The sequence below is a fragment of the Lathamus discolor genome, chromosome 20 (genome assembly GCF_037157495.1).
Source record: "Lathamus discolor isolate bLatDis1 chromosome 20, bLatDis1.hap1, whole genome shotgun sequence".
NCBI lineage: Eukaryota > Metazoa > Chordata > Aves > Psittaciformes > Psittacidae > Lathamus > Lathamus discolor.
The window spans coordinates 5,525,742-5,543,115 of NC_088903.1; the positions used below are offsets into that span (position 1 = coordinate 5,525,742).

The 17,374-nt window shown below is 57.0% G+C and overlaps 1 protein-coding gene across 1 annotated transcript; it reads left to right on the forward strand.

Moving 5' to 3' along the window:
• Positions 1-3,805: 3,805 nt before the first annotated feature.
• Positions 3,806-6,483, forward strand: NXPH3 (neurexophilin 3). The gene is made up of 2 exons (XM_065699093.1): positions 3,806-3,870; positions 4,879-6,483. Exons 1-2 carry the CDS (start codon positions 3,814-3,816, stop codon positions 5,605-5,607), a joined length of 786 nt encoding a protein of 261 aa, XP_065555165.1. The 5' UTR covers positions 3,806-3,813; the 3' UTR covers positions 5,608-6,483.
• Positions 6,484-17,374: the final 10,891 nt, after the last annotated feature.

Sequence of the window (17,374 nt, forward strand, 5' to 3'; positions counted from 1 at the left end):
TGTGGATGTGGGTGCTTGGGGCATGTTATGGAGGGAGATGCTCAGCTGCAGATAACGTGAAACCCTTTTCCTTGCTACTACTGGCGGTGATGCTGCCAGCAGCCGGCCTCCCCCCACCATCACGTACCTGCACCTTGGGTCACTGCAACCTTCAGTCATATCTATCTGTATGCATGTATGCACATGTAAGAGCTGAATCCCCCTGCCCAGCACCCCCAGGCTGAGCCCATTTTCCAGCACAAGGTCCCACTAGAGGGCAATAGAAACCCAGGAAAGGAAGCGGGGAGCGGGGCTGAGCAGCGCCAGGGCCTGGCAGCACCTCCGGAGCGGCCCCTGCTCACTGCAGTGGCACGAACACAACCATGGAATCCCAGCCTGCTTTGGGTGGAAGGGACATGAGAGATCACGTAGCGTGAAGCCAGGGACCCCTTCCACTGGAGCAGCTTGCTCCAAGCCCCTGTGTCCAACCTGGCCTTGAGCACTGCCAGGGATGGGGAATGGTTGCTCCAAGGGAGCCGGATCCTCTGGAGCTGGGAAGGAAAAAGGTTTCCCAAAGGACCGGGAGCACGTGGGGGATGCTGGGTTTGGGGAATACCCAGGGTCTCAGGTGTGTTTCTGGAGCAGCCCCTGGAGCATCAGCTGGAGCGGCTGGAGCCTTGTGCCAGGCACTGCACTGAGGGACTGGAGCGACAGGACAAGGGGTGATGGGTTCAGACTGAAATGGGAGACTGAGCTGAGCTCTGAGGCACAAGCTCTTCCCTGTGAGGGTGCTGAGGCGCTGGCACAGGGTGCCCAGAGAAGCTGTGGCTGCTCCATCCCTGGCAGTGCTCAATGCCGGGATCCTGTGGTTCCATGAATGGAGCTGGAAGAGCCCCGGCACCCCCAGTCTCACCCATGGGATCCTCCTGGCGAAAGGGCAGAGGCACCAGAGTTGCCTTTAACGGTGTGGGAAGCAGCACCCGTTCCCATCACCTCCTCCCATCCAAATCCCACCCAGTTTGGCAGCACCAGGGTTAGCTCACAGGTGTTTAACAGGAGAACTGCCCCGGGCCTCGCCTGCATGGGTTTACTTCCACCCCCAAGCTCCCTTTGGCTGAACAGACCCCCATGGGCTGGGCCACATCCCTGGGCTGGATGAGGGGGACAGGGAAGCACCAGCCCCATGCTCCCCACGCTCAGGCTGTTTAAGCAGCTCCGGAGGGAGCCATCAGAGCACAAGAGGAGCTCCAGCAGCCCCTAAATCAGCCCTGCTTTGTGCCGCTCCAGTCCCCAGCTCCCTCCCAGCACCGGGAAGCCCAGAAAGTCACCTTCAATCATTTTTATCCCTTGTTCTTCCTCCTTGTCCTGGTGCTGGCCTCAGCTCAGCCTCCCCGAGGCCTGAGGAGCCAACCTGGAACCAGGGCCAAAAGCATCCCACCACCCACAGCCAGGGTAGGAATAGGTGGGATGCATCCACCTATTGCTGCAGAGCCGGTCCCATGCGGCACAGATGGCTCTGGGAAGGCTGTGCAGAAGATGCAGAGCCTGCAGTGATTGACAAGCAGGGCATGGCACAGCCTTTGGGAAGTTTTAGGAGGATCATTATGGAAATCACAGCAGTTAGAGGCGTGCAGCCTATTGAAGGTGGCCAGCACACCGCTGGGGCCAGGACAGCACCAGTGCTGCTGTATATCCTTCAGTGTTCCGGCTGGTTTAGGAGGCTCCAGGGTCCTTCCCGCACTGCTCTTGGATGAATGTTCTGGAGCTTAATGGCCCTGCCTACCAGGGAGCTTTTTTTGAGGGATTCATCTCTCCTTTGCTCCCTTCCCTGGGAATGGGGCTCATCGGGCTCCTCACCCTCCATTGGTGTTAATGGGGTGTCTTCCTGTGCCCCCAGATGTCATCACTCCCGGGGCACAAAGTGCCACCAACACCAAGCACGTTGCTCAATAGCAAGTAAGAAGTGACCCAAGCCCAGGTAATTCCAGTTGTATCGCACTAACAGGGGATTCCCACCTGGAATCACGCTGCCAACAAGGCAGTGCTGCAGGAAGGCACCTTGGAATCATGGAATCAACTGGGTTGGAAAACACCTTTAAGCCCATCCGGTCCAACCATTGCCCAGCAGTGCCAAGGCCACCACTAACCCATGGCACGGAGGGTGCGTGAAGTGTGAGCACCTGCAGGGCCGGTGCCTGCAGCCCTGCCTGGGCAGCCTGTTCCAATGCCTGAGCACCCTCTGGGGCAGGAATTGCTCCTCAGCTCCATCTAAACCTGCCCTGGGGCAGCTTGAGGCCGGTTCCTCTTGTCCCATCCCTTGTTCCTTGGGAGCAGAGCCCAGCCCCTCCTGGCTCCATCCTCCCGTCAGGTACCTGCAGCACCGCAGGTACCTGTCACCCACCTTCCCCCCCTCCCCAAGCCTCCCCGCACCACAGCCGCAGTCGGACCTGGACCACTTTGCTGTGCAGATGGGAGCGCGAGCAGGGCCTCGGTGCGAGCATCCTGCCCCTCACAACCTGCTCTTCCCCCGCAGTTTGTTCCATCTTTAGTGCCGCTGTGAGATCCTGCTTTCCAAAACAGCCCAGGGAAAGGGGGGGCAGGAAGAGGATACAGAGAGGAAGGAAAAGGGAGGTAAATGAGGAGATTTCTCCTAGCGGGTAGGAAAATACTGGGTTTAATTCTAGCCCTGCCCCTGGCTTCTCGGCGGTGCCACTTCTGCTGCTGAAAGGTGGGAAAAGGACAACTTCAGTGGGGCACAGCTCACGCGCGCAGAGCTTTCTGTAACAGCAAAGCAGCGCCTTCTGCTCCCCCGAGCACAGCTCCGCCAGCCCCTACCAAGGTGGGAATGAACCCGGCTCGCTTGGGGGAACAGGACCTGCGTTTCCTTGCTCCTCTGGGCACCCCGTGCCAGCGCCTCAGCACCCTCACAGGGAAGAGCTTCTGCCTAAGAGCTCAGCTCAGCCTCCCCTCGGGCAGGTTCAAGCCATTCCCCTTGGCCTGTCCCTACAGGCCCTTGTCCCAAGCCCCTCTCCATGTTCCCTGCAGCCCCTTCAGGCCCTGGAGCTGCTCTCAGGTCTCCCCAGAGCACAGCAGAGGGGCAGGATCCCCTCCCTGAGCTGCTGCTCGCGCTCTGGGGGTGCACCCAGCACACGGGGGGGCTCTGGCTCAAGCGCTCACTGAAGCCGGGTCCTGGGGAGCTTCTCGTGGACCAACACCCCCAGGTCCTCTCCTCAGGCCAGATCCATCCGGCCCTAAGGGCAGAGCCATTGACCCCGGTGGGTCCCCCCCGTTCTTCCCCTCCATCCCAGGTCTCCACCGTCCCCTCTCTGGGGTCCCCTGTGCAGGACCCCTCAGTGCACCCACGGGCCCCGCAGAGCCCCCGGGGCCCCCCCAGGGGCCGGGCTGCCTGGGCTGCGGGCAGCAAGGGGTTACAGGCGGAGGTGCCGCTCTGCTCCCAGCGCTTGGAGGGGAGGGAGCGAGGAGGGGATGGAGGGAGCGGAGTTTCTTTGAGTCTCCGACGAGGCAGCGAGGGGCAGGCATAGGGCAGGCAGGGAGGAGGCAGGGGACAGGCAGGGGACAGGCAGGGGACAGGCAGGGGACAGGCAGCCGCCTCCCGCCGCCCGGTCCGGCACAACGGGGTGGGAGCTGCCGGAGCCACCATGGACCGGGGGGAGCCCCTTGCAGGCGGTTTCTAACGGGGTAACCCCGTTCCGCCGCTGACGTCCCTCGCTTAAAAACGAAGGGAGGGAAGGGGGGGGGGGGAGCGGTGTCGGGGCCGCACCGGAGCCGGGGTGAAGCGGGGGCTCCGGCGGAGGCGGCGGCGCCGGCTGCAAAATGCATCTCCCGCGGAGCTGCATCGCCCTCCTCATCCAGGGGAGCGCCTCGCTGCTGGTGAGCGCTGGGGAAGGGGAACGGGGGCTGCAGGGGACGGGGGGGGTCGCGGTGCCACGGCCGCGGGGCGGGGAGGGGGCAGCCCCCGGCATCAACCGCATCGATCCCCCCGCATCTGCCCCTGAATACCCCAGAGCGTCCCAAAACTTCTGCTGTTTGGGGGGCGGGGGGGGGCAGGCAGGGGGGGATGGAGGCTCCTCCTGATCCCCCCAGGGACCACAGCGCGGAGCCCAGCACCCGGGTACGGGGCTGCAGCCTCCGCCTCCCGCCCAGGCACCCCCGGCGCGCTGGGTGCCCACAGCCTGGCAGCCCCCCCCGAGCCCATTTGTGCTGCCTGGGGGGGGCCCGGCCGGCTGCAGGCAGCGCAGAGCGGGTGCAGGAGCCCCTGGGAGGTGTCGGAGGTGAAGGGGTGAGAGCTCAGCTCCTGCCCTGCCCCTGCTCCGTGCTGCACTTTGGGGTCGGAAGAGGGGTCCATGGGAGGTGCTGCCAGCAGCGGGATGGGTGCAAAGGCCGTGAGGCGGGGACCCTCCTCACAGGAGTTACAGCCTGAGCACAGGGCCCCCCTCCCGGCTCCTTTCACCCCTGTGAGGGTGCTGAGGCGCTGGCACAGGGTGCCCAGAGAAGCTGTGGCTGCCCCATCCCTGGCAGTGCTCAAGGCCAGGTTGGACACAGGGGCTTGGAGCAAGCTGCTCCAGTGGAAGGGGTCCCCATGGCAGGGGTTGGAGCTGGAGGAGCTTTCAGGTCCCTTCAACCCAAACCAGGCTGGGATGCTGTGATTCCCCGACAGGAATCTCCTCTGTGAGGGGAGGATGAGAACGGGAAAACCGCTGCCAGAGGGAAGCGCAGGCTGGAGACAAGAGTGCAGAGGGAAGGAGAGAGAAAAGGGAGACAGGGAAAGAGAGGTGGGGCAAAGGAGGAGCTGGGTCACGCTGGGGAAGTGGGGTGACCCTGGGGGGGGGGGGGCAGAGCCGCCCCTCGTTTCTCACTCTCCCCCGTCGCTGTGTTCAGGTGATTTGTGGCCAGGAGCCAGGGAACGGCGCAGAGCGACGCGAACCCAGCCCCGCGGAGGGAGCGCGGCTGCGGAAGGCGCGGGGGCTGCTCCCCGCCAGCTCCCTGGTACCTCCAGCCCTGCTGCGGAACGGGACCCTCCTGGCGCTGGGGAGCGGCTCACAGCAGCTCTGGCACATCCTGGATGCTGCCTCCGTGCGGGACCAGGCTCCACAGCCCCGGGGCCAGCGGGACCTGGGGCCAGCCTGGGGCCAGCCTCGGAAGCTTTTTGGCTGGGGCGATTTCTATTCCAACATCAAGACGGTGAAGCTGAACCTCCTCATCACCGGCAAGGTCGTCGACCACGGCAACGGCACCGTCAACGTCTTCTTCCAGCACAACTCCACCGGGCAGGGGAACATCTCCGTCAGCCTCGTGCCCCCCACCAAGGCCGTGGAGTTCGACCTGGAGCAGCAAATCTTCATCGAGGCCAAAGAGTCCAAGGTGTTCAACTGCCGCGTGGAGTACGAGAAGGTCGAGCGCGCCAAGAAGACCACGCTCTGCACCTACGACCCGTCCAAGACCTGCTACCACGAGCACACCCAGAGCCACGTCTCCTGGGTCTGCTCGAAGCCCTTCAAAGTCATCTGCGTCTACATCACTTTCTACAGCACAGACTACAGGCTGGTGCAGAAAGTGTGTCCCGACTACAACTACCACAGCGACGCTCCCTACTATCCCTCGGGATGAGGCACTTGGATGCCCCGGTGACGAGCGGGTGCTGGGGAGGGGAGGGAGGGATGGGGATGGGTTTGTAAGCAGGGGCGGGTGCGTGGAGCTCCCTAACAAGGAAAGAAGAGGAGGATTTTGCCTTTCCCCCCAAAAGCTCCAATGGCAAGAGGAGGAATTTTAGGCTATGGGGTTCCAGCATCGCTAATCCTGGCCTGGATCCGTGCTCTTTGGAGACTGGGATGTGGCTTCAGGATACAGAAAATAGGACATAAAGCCACAATCTAGACTTGAGTTTCTCAATGCAATAATGGATTCGCCTGCATCTAGGCCATGTGGCTCTAAAAGGTTGGGGACCAGGCAAAGAGGGCTCCAGGAGGACGTTTACACAAGCCTGGAGCCAGAGGAAGACCTCAGCTGGGAGAACGGCACCTGATGCCCTCCGTGGCTCTGGGACACCCATGGCCAACCACATCACCCCCGCCCGTCCCGGCTCGGCAGCGGCAGGAGCCGGAGCTGAGCCTCCCCACACCGGGCTGCAAAGGGCTTCCAGGATGGAAAGAGGGAGCCGGGCGGGCAGGAGGGGCCCTCCCGCCCCGCAGGGCTCACAGCGGGCAGGGGGCCGCAGCGGGAGCAGCCTGGAGCGGAGTCAGGTCTGATTCATGAGCCTCCCCTGACGCGCTGTGATTCATGCGCTTCCCCTTCATCTCCTCCTGCCTCCACCAGCTCCCACCTCCCGCAGCCACAGCGGGCTCCTCGGTGCGGACGTGTGCGCCCGGGTGTGTACGAGAGGGTCAGGGTCTGACTGTAGCATTTAATACACTTGGAAGGGGAAACAACCCCCGGCAACAACACCCCAACGCTGTCCTTGGGGGGAATAAAGCTGTCGCGGTGGCACCGGGGCAGGTCAAGTGTTGTTACTGGGCGAGCTCCGGCTCCTCTTGGGGAGAAGGAAAAGCAGCTGCAGGGGAGAAGGTGGGAATAAGGCACCACCATGGACGTGCCCAAGTGCAGCTCTGGCCAGATGCATCCGAACTCACCCCTCGTAGTACCAGGGCACTGGGTCCAGCTTTGGGCTTTGCCGGGACTGATGCTTGGCTGCTATTGCTCATGCATGGGCTCATTCTGCACCACCAATGGGCATTCCCAACCTCATCTCTTTCCCCATGCATCCAAACGTCAGGATCCCGTTTAGGTGGATACATTCCCTCCTAAAGAAAAGACCCACACAAGCAGCTTCCCCCTCCCAGCCCTTCCTTTCTCCCCCCAAAGCTCCCCACATCCCCAGCTCCAAAGCTCCCCTTGCAGCCCAGCAGGGTTCCGAGGCTGGGATCGGCAGAGCAGGTTTTGTGCTCCACCTTTCCCAAGTCCAATCCCTTCTCCACGGCCTGGGGAGCTTTGCTGGCTGCTGGCAAAGTTTCTTTCTATGCACTTTTACAGCTCGGCTGAGGTCGGCTGCAAACTGCACTGAGCAGAGAAAGCCTTTTAGTGCAATAATCAATGCGGAGACCCCTTCACTCCCACAACAAAGTTTAACGCGCTTTGAGAGCACGGGTTTAGCAAACAACAGCCGCGACATCTGGTACTGGGAGAGGGGGGAAAGGCCCCCAGGAGCCATCTCCCCAAAGCGCGTTCCTCAAGGATTCACGCTGCTCTGTGGAAGGGACACAAAAAGCCCCATTGAAGCCAGCACAAACCAAACAGAAGCAGCCCGGCCCAAAGTTGCTCATTTGGAGACATTTCAGACAATTGCCACTGGAAGAAACAGAGCAGGCGGCGGGAGCAGAGAGCCAGGCTACAAAGGATGCTCCATTGTCCAAAGTGATGCGGCAGCGCAGTTACTAGGAGACCAGGACAGGCCATTATTGGGGCTCGGGAGAGGAGGATTCCTGCTGGCAGAGGCACAAGCAGCCCTCAGGAAAGGAGGGGTTCACTGAGCTGGAGGCCAAACCATGGCAGGGACACACAAACACCTCCCCACCCGAACCCACTCGCCCTTAACCCGCTGCTCCCCCTGCCACAGGGGGATGCAAGGGAGAGCCCTTGCTCCAGCTCATCCCCTACCGCCGCCCTGGGCAGAGGCTCGGGCAGGGTGCAGGTGGAGGTGGCTGCTCCCCGCAGAGGATGCTGTGCTCCGGGGGTGCCGTGCACAGGGGAGGCTGCTCCTGCTCCTCGGGCAGAGCAGGGGGATCCCTGCGGCGCCACACAAGGACCTGGGGTCTCCTTTTCTTCGCCCATGGACATCAAACAGATTCAGGGGTGGGGGAGCGAAAAGATCATCCCAGGGAAGGTCCTGGAGCTGCAGAGCCCGTGACAGAGGAAGCAGCGCGCAATGAGCGGAAAGGTTCCAAACCCCTCCGTGACACCAGGGTTCGGCCAAGCGCCGCAGGAGCAGTCACAGTCAGAGCCCATCTCCAGTTATCAAATGCAGCCCCTCATCATCTTGGAGGACGCAGTGGATGGCTGATCTCTGTCTCCAAAGCAGGAAAAGCCCTGATGGGACCTCCCTCCTGCTGTCCTCTATGACAGTGGCTGCTCTCCATCTCCAGCAATCAGCTCTCTGCAGTTTGTTAACGCTGGTTTCCTCTTCCCACAAACCCCTCCTGATTTAAATGCCATGAGCCTCCCAGCCCGGCCAACCCTGCTTCAGCAGCACAGGAAGCTCCTGGATGCGTTAGTGTTGCTGGTTCTACTCTTCTGGGGGCACAAAAAGCAGCTTTGGATCCAATTGTGCTGTTCCGGCTGTGGCAGAGACCTCAGGAGGGGTCAAGCAGCGGAGCTGGGGCAGTGCTGGTGCCCACGGGCCTGTTCCAGCCCACCTTTCCCCAGCTTCCTCCGGAGCTGATGCACCTTTCAAGGCCTCTCAAAGTCTCTTCAGCACGGCTCTGTCCCGTCTTTGCTAATGGAAGAGTTTCTCCTCCTCGCAGCCCCTGTTTGTGGTGCCAGGGTTCGGGCTGTGCTGAGGGCAGACGTCTCATTCCCCAAGCGGGTTGAGAATCTTAATTCCTGGGCATAAATCCTGATGGTGCTATTGGCTTCGCTGATAAACTTAACCAAGTTATTCCAGGCCTTTGTCTCGCCTGCCTTATCTCTCTTTATGAAGATAATATTCATTTGCCTTCTGGGGATGGAGCGAGGCTGCTCTCTGGAAGCCCTCCCCGGGAAGGGGATGCAAGCAGCAATGATTATTCATGAAATCCCCAGTGTTATGGCTTGTTATTGCACGCGGAAGACTAAAGCTGCAAGTGGGCTGACTGCATCATGTATTTGAGCTAAGAATTATTACAGTTTTGCCAATTAGCCCCAGAACCCAAATAGAACCACTTCCCTCCTCCCCCTGCCAGAGCCCAGCGCCAGCTGCCGCTCCACAACCACCGGCGCTTCCCCATCTCCCTGTGCTTCCAGCAGCCTCCAGAAGCAGCAGGACCCTGACCGTGTTCCCACTGCTCTGCCTGCGAGGAGCTGCCACCCTCATGGCACAACCACCACGTGCCCATCGGTGCCTTTTCCCTGCTGGTGGGTGAGGAAAGCAGCCCTTTGGCATCCCCCCTCCCAGCCCTCACCTACCCGAAGGCATCAGACAGCGCTGGGGTGGAGGGCTCAAGGGTTAGGCACAACCAGGCTGCTCTGCTGTGGAGCGCACTGGTGGCAGGATGGCTTCCAGCCAAGCGCCTGGAGGAACAGGGCAATCTGCTCCCCTGGGGAGCTGGGCTCGTACGTGCTGTTCTGCAGGATGAGGCCCAAACCTCCTGGTGGAAAGGAGGATTTGCTTTTGCCTGAGAGGTTTCCAGACCTACCAGAGCACCCATCTGCTACCCAAATGTCTTGTTTCCTAACGGCTTGTGGCCAAAGAGTAGGAGGGAGATGTGATGCAGTAACCCCTTCCCCTCCAGTCCTCCAAGTTGGCTGCTCATTGGTTTGCCATTTGCCGTCCTGGAGCATGTCTGGTACCATCTGGATCACGGTGAGGATTTCCTCTCATGTCTTCATAGAATCCCAGCCTGGTTTGTGTTGGAAGGGACCTTAAAGCTTGTCCAGTTCCAACCCCCTGCCACAGGCAGGGACACCTTCCACTAGAGCATCTTGCTCCAAGCCCCATCCAGCCTGGCTTGTTAGATTGCAAACAAAGAGACAAGAAAAGCTGAGTACAAGAACAGTGATTTTAAGACAGAAATATTGCAATTTTCGTGCTGAACAGATAATTCAGACTTACTTGGGTTGCACAAAATGATCCCGGAGCATTTGGGTGCGAGGGTGGCTGCAATCACAGCTCTGAATTAGTGTTCGTTGCCCAACAGCCCTTCCCTGCGCAGGGATGGGCAGAGCTGGGCCAGCTGGTGTCACAAACCCTGAGCACTCCCCATGGGCAGTCAGGGATCAGCCACCACCACCAAAGCCTGGGTGGGATGGAGCTGAGCAGAGCGTGGAGAACAGGGTCTGATGCTCCCACACAGACAGTCCCAAATACCTGAAACAAAGTGGGTGGAGGGGGTGGTGGGGAAGAGATTTTAGGGCGGCACTGGTCCAAATTCACTTGGATGTGGAGACTGAGTCACTTGTGTGTCCATCGCTGCCGTCTCTCTTCGGGATGAAGGGCACGCTGCTCCAGTGCTCGCACACAAACCACCTCCTGCCTTCTCAATATCATCGTATTACAGCAAACCTCACTGAACGCATCAAACCCCACAGAGGCACAAAGCAGCCCCCCCTCCAAAGCCAGCCCTCCCCGTGGCAGCTCCGTTTCCAGCTGAACTAGCATCTGGTGGCTCCCGATGGTCTGAAGTGCACTGTCAGTGCCTGCAGGAGGCTGCCAAGTCCCTGGGGACCGGGGACCACATCATCAAACCCGCAGTCAGCGCTGGCTACAGCAACAGCCACAGGCGCCTCATCAGGTGAGGCAGTGACATAAAGAGAGAGGGGGAAGTTACAGGGGGGATGGAAAGCACGAGAACAAGCATTCAGGCCCCAAAGCAGAAGAGGGAAGCTGTCAAGAGGCAGCAAGAGGAGGACAGGAATGGAAAACGTGTCCAGCTCCTTCAAATCCCACCAGACCCTCGCTCCTCTGCAGACAATTCCCAACTCAACCCACTTCAAACCCCACACCTGCCTGCACTAAAAAAGATGCTGAATAATTCAGGCCTCACTCGCGTGCTCCTGCGCTGCGGAACGTTCCCTGCTCCCGCAGCAATGTGGGATTTCAGTGGAAGGAACACAGCGGCTGGGATTGAGGGAGGGGAGGTTGGTGTCACCCCTGGCCAGGCTCTGGTCTGTGGCGCTGAGCGGCGCAGAGCCCGTGGCAGTGTGGTGAGGAGCAGAGCTGTGCTCCAGGCAGGATAAAGGGGGGGGGGGCTGGGGTGTTTTCCACCTGCCAGGCTCTTCTGGTCTGTGGCAGATGTCTCCCTGCTTTCAAACTGCATCAGGAAGCGACCACTTTCATCCAGGCTCCTCACTGGGATACTTCCCATAAAGGGAAGAAAAATCACCTTCTGTGGCCCACTCGAAGCATCTCACCCATCAGGGACGTGCGCCTGCATCTTCAGCAGGGCCCCAAGACCTTGTCCTGGACCAGGGGCTCCCCTCTTCCCTCCACTTCTGCCAATCCTCCTGGAAGACCAACAGCCTCATCCTGCCTAGGTCCCACCACTGCACTGGAAAGACCACGGGGTGAACCCCAATGCTCCTCCTGAACATCCCCCATGCACCCAACAGGGACACAAACGACCTCCTGGGCACCTCCCAAACCCTCCATCAAGGAAAATCCCAAATGGATGAAGCCCAGACGAGAAGGAAATGCTTCATTTCAGGCACACGGGCTCTCAAGTTTTATGCCTCGTTCAGAAAACACCAATTCCAGCAATCCCAACAACCACACCAGTGAACCTACAGCATCTAAAAGGAGATTCCTCACGGGACTCGACACGCACGTGGGACTGATGGGTAACTACAGACAGCCCATGGCGGAGCAGCCCAGGAGCCCACTGCGCCTGCAAATCAGTTTGAGGATCCACTTGGTGCTTTATAAACCTCCGAAATTGCAGCCTGAAGACACTGATTTTAACTCGCTTCTGTTTCCTGCTTCCAATATCAGACACCGTCCCGCTGAGACGTTATCAGGGGCTGAGATCCCCAGCCTGGCCTTTCAGTTACTCCTGCTGCTGCCTCCCTCCCAGTGCCTCAAAATGTTTGCAAGCAGCTCGTTTTCCTCGGCTATCAGAGAAAGAAACGGCTATTCTTGCATTTAGTGTCAGCCCGCAAGCAAGTGCTGCTTACCTTGCAGATGGGATTCTGAGCTCCTCAGCCCACTGGATGCTCTGGCACTTTGTCATGGAAAAGACAGATATTTGCTTATGCCATTGGTGGCCAGCTCTGTGTTTGCAGCCTCTGTTCTAGCAAACATGAGATCTTAATTAAGGGACTTGCTGGCTTGCTGAACTCAGACAGATGGGATCTTAATTCCATTAGTATACTTTGATTACCTATTATAGTAGGGCTATAAAAAACATGGACACAAGTGCAAGGTTGTCTGGGCAGCTATCAATCCCGGCAGACACTTCCCAGTGACAAGCAGTCAATGTTGGTCAGCGGTTTCTTTCTACCACTCCTTTTCCCTATAGCCAGGTTTGGAAATCTTGCACGACCACGCACGGCTCTTGGCTATCCTCATCCTGGAGAGCTTGATCATTTGCTATGAGGGTGCTGAGCACTGGCACAGGGTGTCCAGAGGAGCTGTGGCTGCCCCATCCCTGGCAGTGCTCAAGGCCAGGTTGGATGGTGCTTGGAGCAAGCTGCTCCAGTGGAAGGGGTCCCTGGGTTAGAAATGGAGGAGCTTTAAGGTCCTTTCCAACCCAAACCATTCTATAATTCCACAATCTCTTCCCCTCTGTACTGCAAAGAGCACGGTGCTGAGCAGCACAAGGTGCCAGTGCTGGGGGTAGGAAGGGAACCACAGCTGGAGGCACCACTCAAACCAGCCATGGCTTTAAATCCACAGTGTTTCATCTCTGACACTGCAAATCCCGCCCTGCATCATCCCAGCCAGCAGAGCAGCACTGAAGAGGAGCAGTGCTGCCCCATGGGCAGTGGGTGAAAGGCATTGCTTAGATTTAATCTGGGAGAACCACAATGTCAAAGAATCTATGGGTGAGATTTCCAAAGCAAACCACTCATCAATGGAACAAAACCACCACTTATGTCCAATAGCCCAGCTCCACGCTAAAGCACCCACAATAACGACAACCTCACAGGAGGTGGTTTAGAAGTCCCAGCAGCCCTGGAAAGGGATGGAGCTATTGCTGTGGTGTGAGTGGCAGGAAAAGGCCTATTTAAACACTTGCTGTATGTGAAATGCCTCTTTTTTAGCCCTTGCTCTGAGGCTTCAGCACCAAGAAAGAAATCTAACTCGTTAAAGAGCATTTCCTAGTTCAGTTTTGGTTCCAGGCCCCAGCTGAGTGCTGCTGCTACCCCGTTCAGGGTTCACCATCTGGCACAGCACAACTGAAACCAAAGCTGCAAGGGGGCCTGCTTTTATAATGCAGGAGAACCCGAGGCAGGAGTGGCATCACCCTGGGCAGAGGAGAGGAAAGAAAAGGCATTTTAATTACACATCCTCTGGAGAGAGTCATTATTGCAGCCCAGAGGATCTCCTGCTCATTTGTGTTGAAATGTTTTACGGTGGCTGCAAGTGTTGGAGGAGCTGCAGACGCAGCAGAGCCACTGCAAAGGGCACAACAGCATGGGAACAGACCTGAAATATGTAGGTGTGGGTAGGAAAAAAGGACCCAGCTCCATTATGAGATTAAACTGTCCTGAGTTAAAACTTGACCTGCTCCATCTTACCTAAAAGAGCAGCTAGAAAGCACTCCAGCTATCACATTAGATGCAGCAGCAAGGACGAGGTTTGCAGCCACCCCTGCAGGATGCTGCTCTCTAGGATGCCACACTAGTCACTATTGAGGACCAGCATACCCACCTCCCTCCGTGCCAGAACCAGATCCCTGCTTGTCAAAGTGCCTTCTCTAGGAGGTTTTAAATGCCTCAGAATGCCCAGGGATGAGCTCCACATCCGCCGGGAGCCTTCCAGGAAAAGCACACCACCAGTTTGAGAACGGTTTTCACCCCATTACTCCTGGATGAGCACTTCCGGCTGCTTCAAGGCTCAGAAAGGTTCATTAGCAGCTCGGTACAAAGAGCTGAAAGTTCTTGTCTTCAACACTGCTCCTCAGCGGCAAGAGTCAACGATTTCCTCTTCAATCCCCGCTCCGTTTCCGATGGCAGAGCTCAAAGTCACATCCCTGCATTCGGATTAAATGCTCTGGAGTAACACGGGACATCGTTTCCCTTCTGAAGGGCTGGGGGAAGTGTTCCAGTTCCCATCCACTGTATTATCCCCCAGCTCATTTAACTGCCTTTTTTGGGCCATTGATGCTTTTCAATTATTCAAAGAGGAGACCATCCCCTGCACCCCTCCTGCCTGGGATCCCTCATGGTTTGATGGAGTAACTGCAATCCTCCCTCCACCCCTTCCCGACTCACCCAGCAATTAACACATTTCCTCAAGTGATTTGAACAACTCAGTCTTAGAGACAAAGTCGAATACACCAGTAGGAGCAAGACACAAAATCCAAACCCAAACTTACCCCAGCACTCAGCTGAAGTTCCTTGCCTGTGCTCTGCCCAACTTCAACCGGGTTTAAAGTTCACTTCTGCTTTATTTAGCATCAATATCTTCCAAGAGTCCTCCAGGTGACTGCAGGTTCTTTCCCCACCTATTTCATGGACTGATAGTTGGGGTTTTCCCTGCTGCCTCCTGGTTTCTTTTGCCTGTTCTCTTGCTGGGCAGGTCAAGCCAGCACTCGCCTGCTGCTCCCCCTCTTGCTCTGCACCCATCGGCCCCAGCAGCTCATTGAAAGTTAACTTTAGATGGAACGCACACAAAAGGAACTGGAATTGCCAAGGCAGTATTTGCTGCAGCACGCGTCTGCAACTGCAGCCAAAGATCCAGGTGGGCAGCAGGTCAGGAGAAAACAACAACCACCCAGAACGAACCCTCTGTAATTAAATAGCTTCATATTAGATTAACCAAGGAAAGGCATTAGAAAGAAGGGAGTGATGGAATTCTGCAACCTGAGTTCAATGGCAGTCATGAAAGGAAGGAAAACTGCACGGCGCAAGCTGCCTGAACCAGATAATGATTTTAGCAAAGCCTTTTGCAAAGAAAATTGCACGGAAGTTGAGAAACCTGAAAGAAGTTTAAGAAAAAGAAAATCTTTGCCTCCTTCAAGGAAGTGTGGGGGAAAAAAGAAGGAGCGAGCGGGTATTGTGTGTCCTTAACAGCAGTTTGAGAACCAGAACAAAGGCAGAGAGAGTTTCAAAGCACAGCAGCTCGCCCCACTCTGCTGTTTGTTCTGCTCATAAGCACACAAGCTGTTTCCTTTCATCTGGAAAAACTCACACAATAAGAAAAACACCTCAAAAGAACCCGAGTCTGTAATAACAAAGCCCAAGGGGCAGCCAGAAAGAGATCTTTTTGGCCAAGAAGAAATATTTGGTGTTTGGGTGTTTGGAGAGAGCCGCCTGTGCCTGGTGTAGGGCACATGTACATCCTCCTGCTGCGGGAGGAGGTCAGGCCGTGCAGCAGAGATTTGCCTTCCCTCCTCTCCTCCCCACACCCAGATGAAGGCTGCAAACCCTTCAGGTCAGCACAAAAGCGAGTAGAGGAAGCAGGAGCAAGGAGATAATAGGGAGAAGGCAGCACATGAAAGAGTGCACCCAGGGATGAAACGTCTCCCTGGAACCCCCGCGAGGAGGGGGAAGAGGAGGAATCAAAAGCCCGAGCGCGGGGTCGAACCTGCATTCTGAACGCGGGCCGGTGGCGGCTGCGATGCACAGGAGCCGGGAAAAGCATCTCTCTGAAAGGTTGTTTTGATAAATCTGCCATCTCCTTGTGGAATTCCAATCTCCAACTGTTCCACTGGCAGCGAGAGCTCTGCAGTAACAACACATGCCACAGCTTGTGAGTTGACTTGAATTACATTTCAGATGTGGGGAGGGGAGGATGTCAGTGGGAGGTTTATGAACAGTATGCTCTAGCTCTGATGTTGTTATCACCAGATGGCTTCAGCTGTATCATTTACAAGAAAAAACAAACAACCCAAAAGGTAGAGAAGGTGAAGCTGACAAATAAATCCTAATTCACCTGCAACTGGAACAACGTGAACAAGCGACCTGCTTCCGTGACAGCGTGTTCTCAAACTGCAGCCTGGCTCTGCAGGAAGCGCTGGGACAGACGAGCCCCAGAACAGATCATTCTCCTGCAGGTATCTCCCCATCCTCCAGGGAAGGAGACTGCCAAAGCTGCAGCACTTTCCTGTAAATCCCTCCCCAGAAAGGGCAATGTGAACCCCCATTCCCTGCCTGCTTCCCAGGAGCCAGGGCTGCTCCTCCAACAGTTGGTCGCTGACGTGATGAGGCTCAAAGGTCTGGGTCAGGTTGGAAGCTCTCAGTAAACAGCGCAGCTCCTGCAGCGTCATTGGGCATCTCAGTGCCACAGAGCCAACTTCTGCAATTCCCTGGCAATGAACTTTTCATGCCTGGCTGCAATTAGAAGCTAGAAATGCTGGTTTGAGTTGTGACAGGGTAGTGCAAAGAACCTCATTATGACTAAATGCTTTGCTTACTTAAAAGGAAACGCACGTTAAATCCAATAGAAAAGGAATTAGTGGCATTCACGCAGGAGATGCAATATGGGAATTTGTGAGGCACGTAAAGGGAAGGCTTTACTGTACAGAGGATTGTGTGTTTGTGACGAGCACCTCGGGGGGCGGGCGGGGAACAAAAAGGGGCAGAGACCCTCTCATGAGTCACCATCTGATAAAAATAGATGAAATAAGAGTGAACGAATAGATATGTGCTTCACCCAGCGGACAAGAGGCTGAGCACAGAAGGATGGTAACAGAAAAATCAGAGCCAACAGCTACCTGATCCATTTCCTAGACAAAACAAGAGTTATTCCCTGTAATCCATTACGCGCCCTACAGCAGCATCTTCAGATCAGCTCCATTTGCCACTGCATATTTCAGTCTAACCTCCTTGGAGGTTTGGGGCTCACGATGACACACGTGGATGGGTCCCATCCTACACAGCCATCCTGCACTGCACCTCCACCTGATGGAGCAGATAGTGGCTTGCACTGTTCTCCCTTCCCACATCAGGCAGAATGAAGGACCACAGGTCACGGAAGAGTCAGGGCTGGAAAGAACCTTAAGACCGTCAAGTTCCAACCCCTGCCATAGGCAGGGACACTTCACACCAGACCATGTCACCCAAGGCTCTGTCCAACCTGGCCTTGAACACTGCCAGGGAAGAGGCAGCCACAGCTTCTCTGGGCATCCTGTGCCAGCGCCTCAGCACCCTCACAGGGAAGAGCTTCTGCCTTATCTCCAACCTGAACTTCTCCTGTTTCAGTTTGAACCCATCACCCCTTGTCCTATCACTACAGTCCCTGATGAAGAGTCCCTCTGCAGCACACTTGGAAGCTGCAGAGGTCTGGAAGACACTGGAAGCTGCTCTGAGGTCTCCACGCAGCTTCTCTTCTCCAGGTTCGACAGCCCCAATGTTCTCAGCCTGTCTTTGTAAGGGAGCTGTTCCAGCCCCTGCTCATCCTCATGGCCTCCTCTGGACTTGCTCCAGTGTGCAACATTCCTTCCTGAATCCTACCTGAGTTCCAGCAGCAGCGTGGCACTATCGGTCCATGGCAGCAGACTGAAAGGGAACGTTTCGAGAGCTGGAT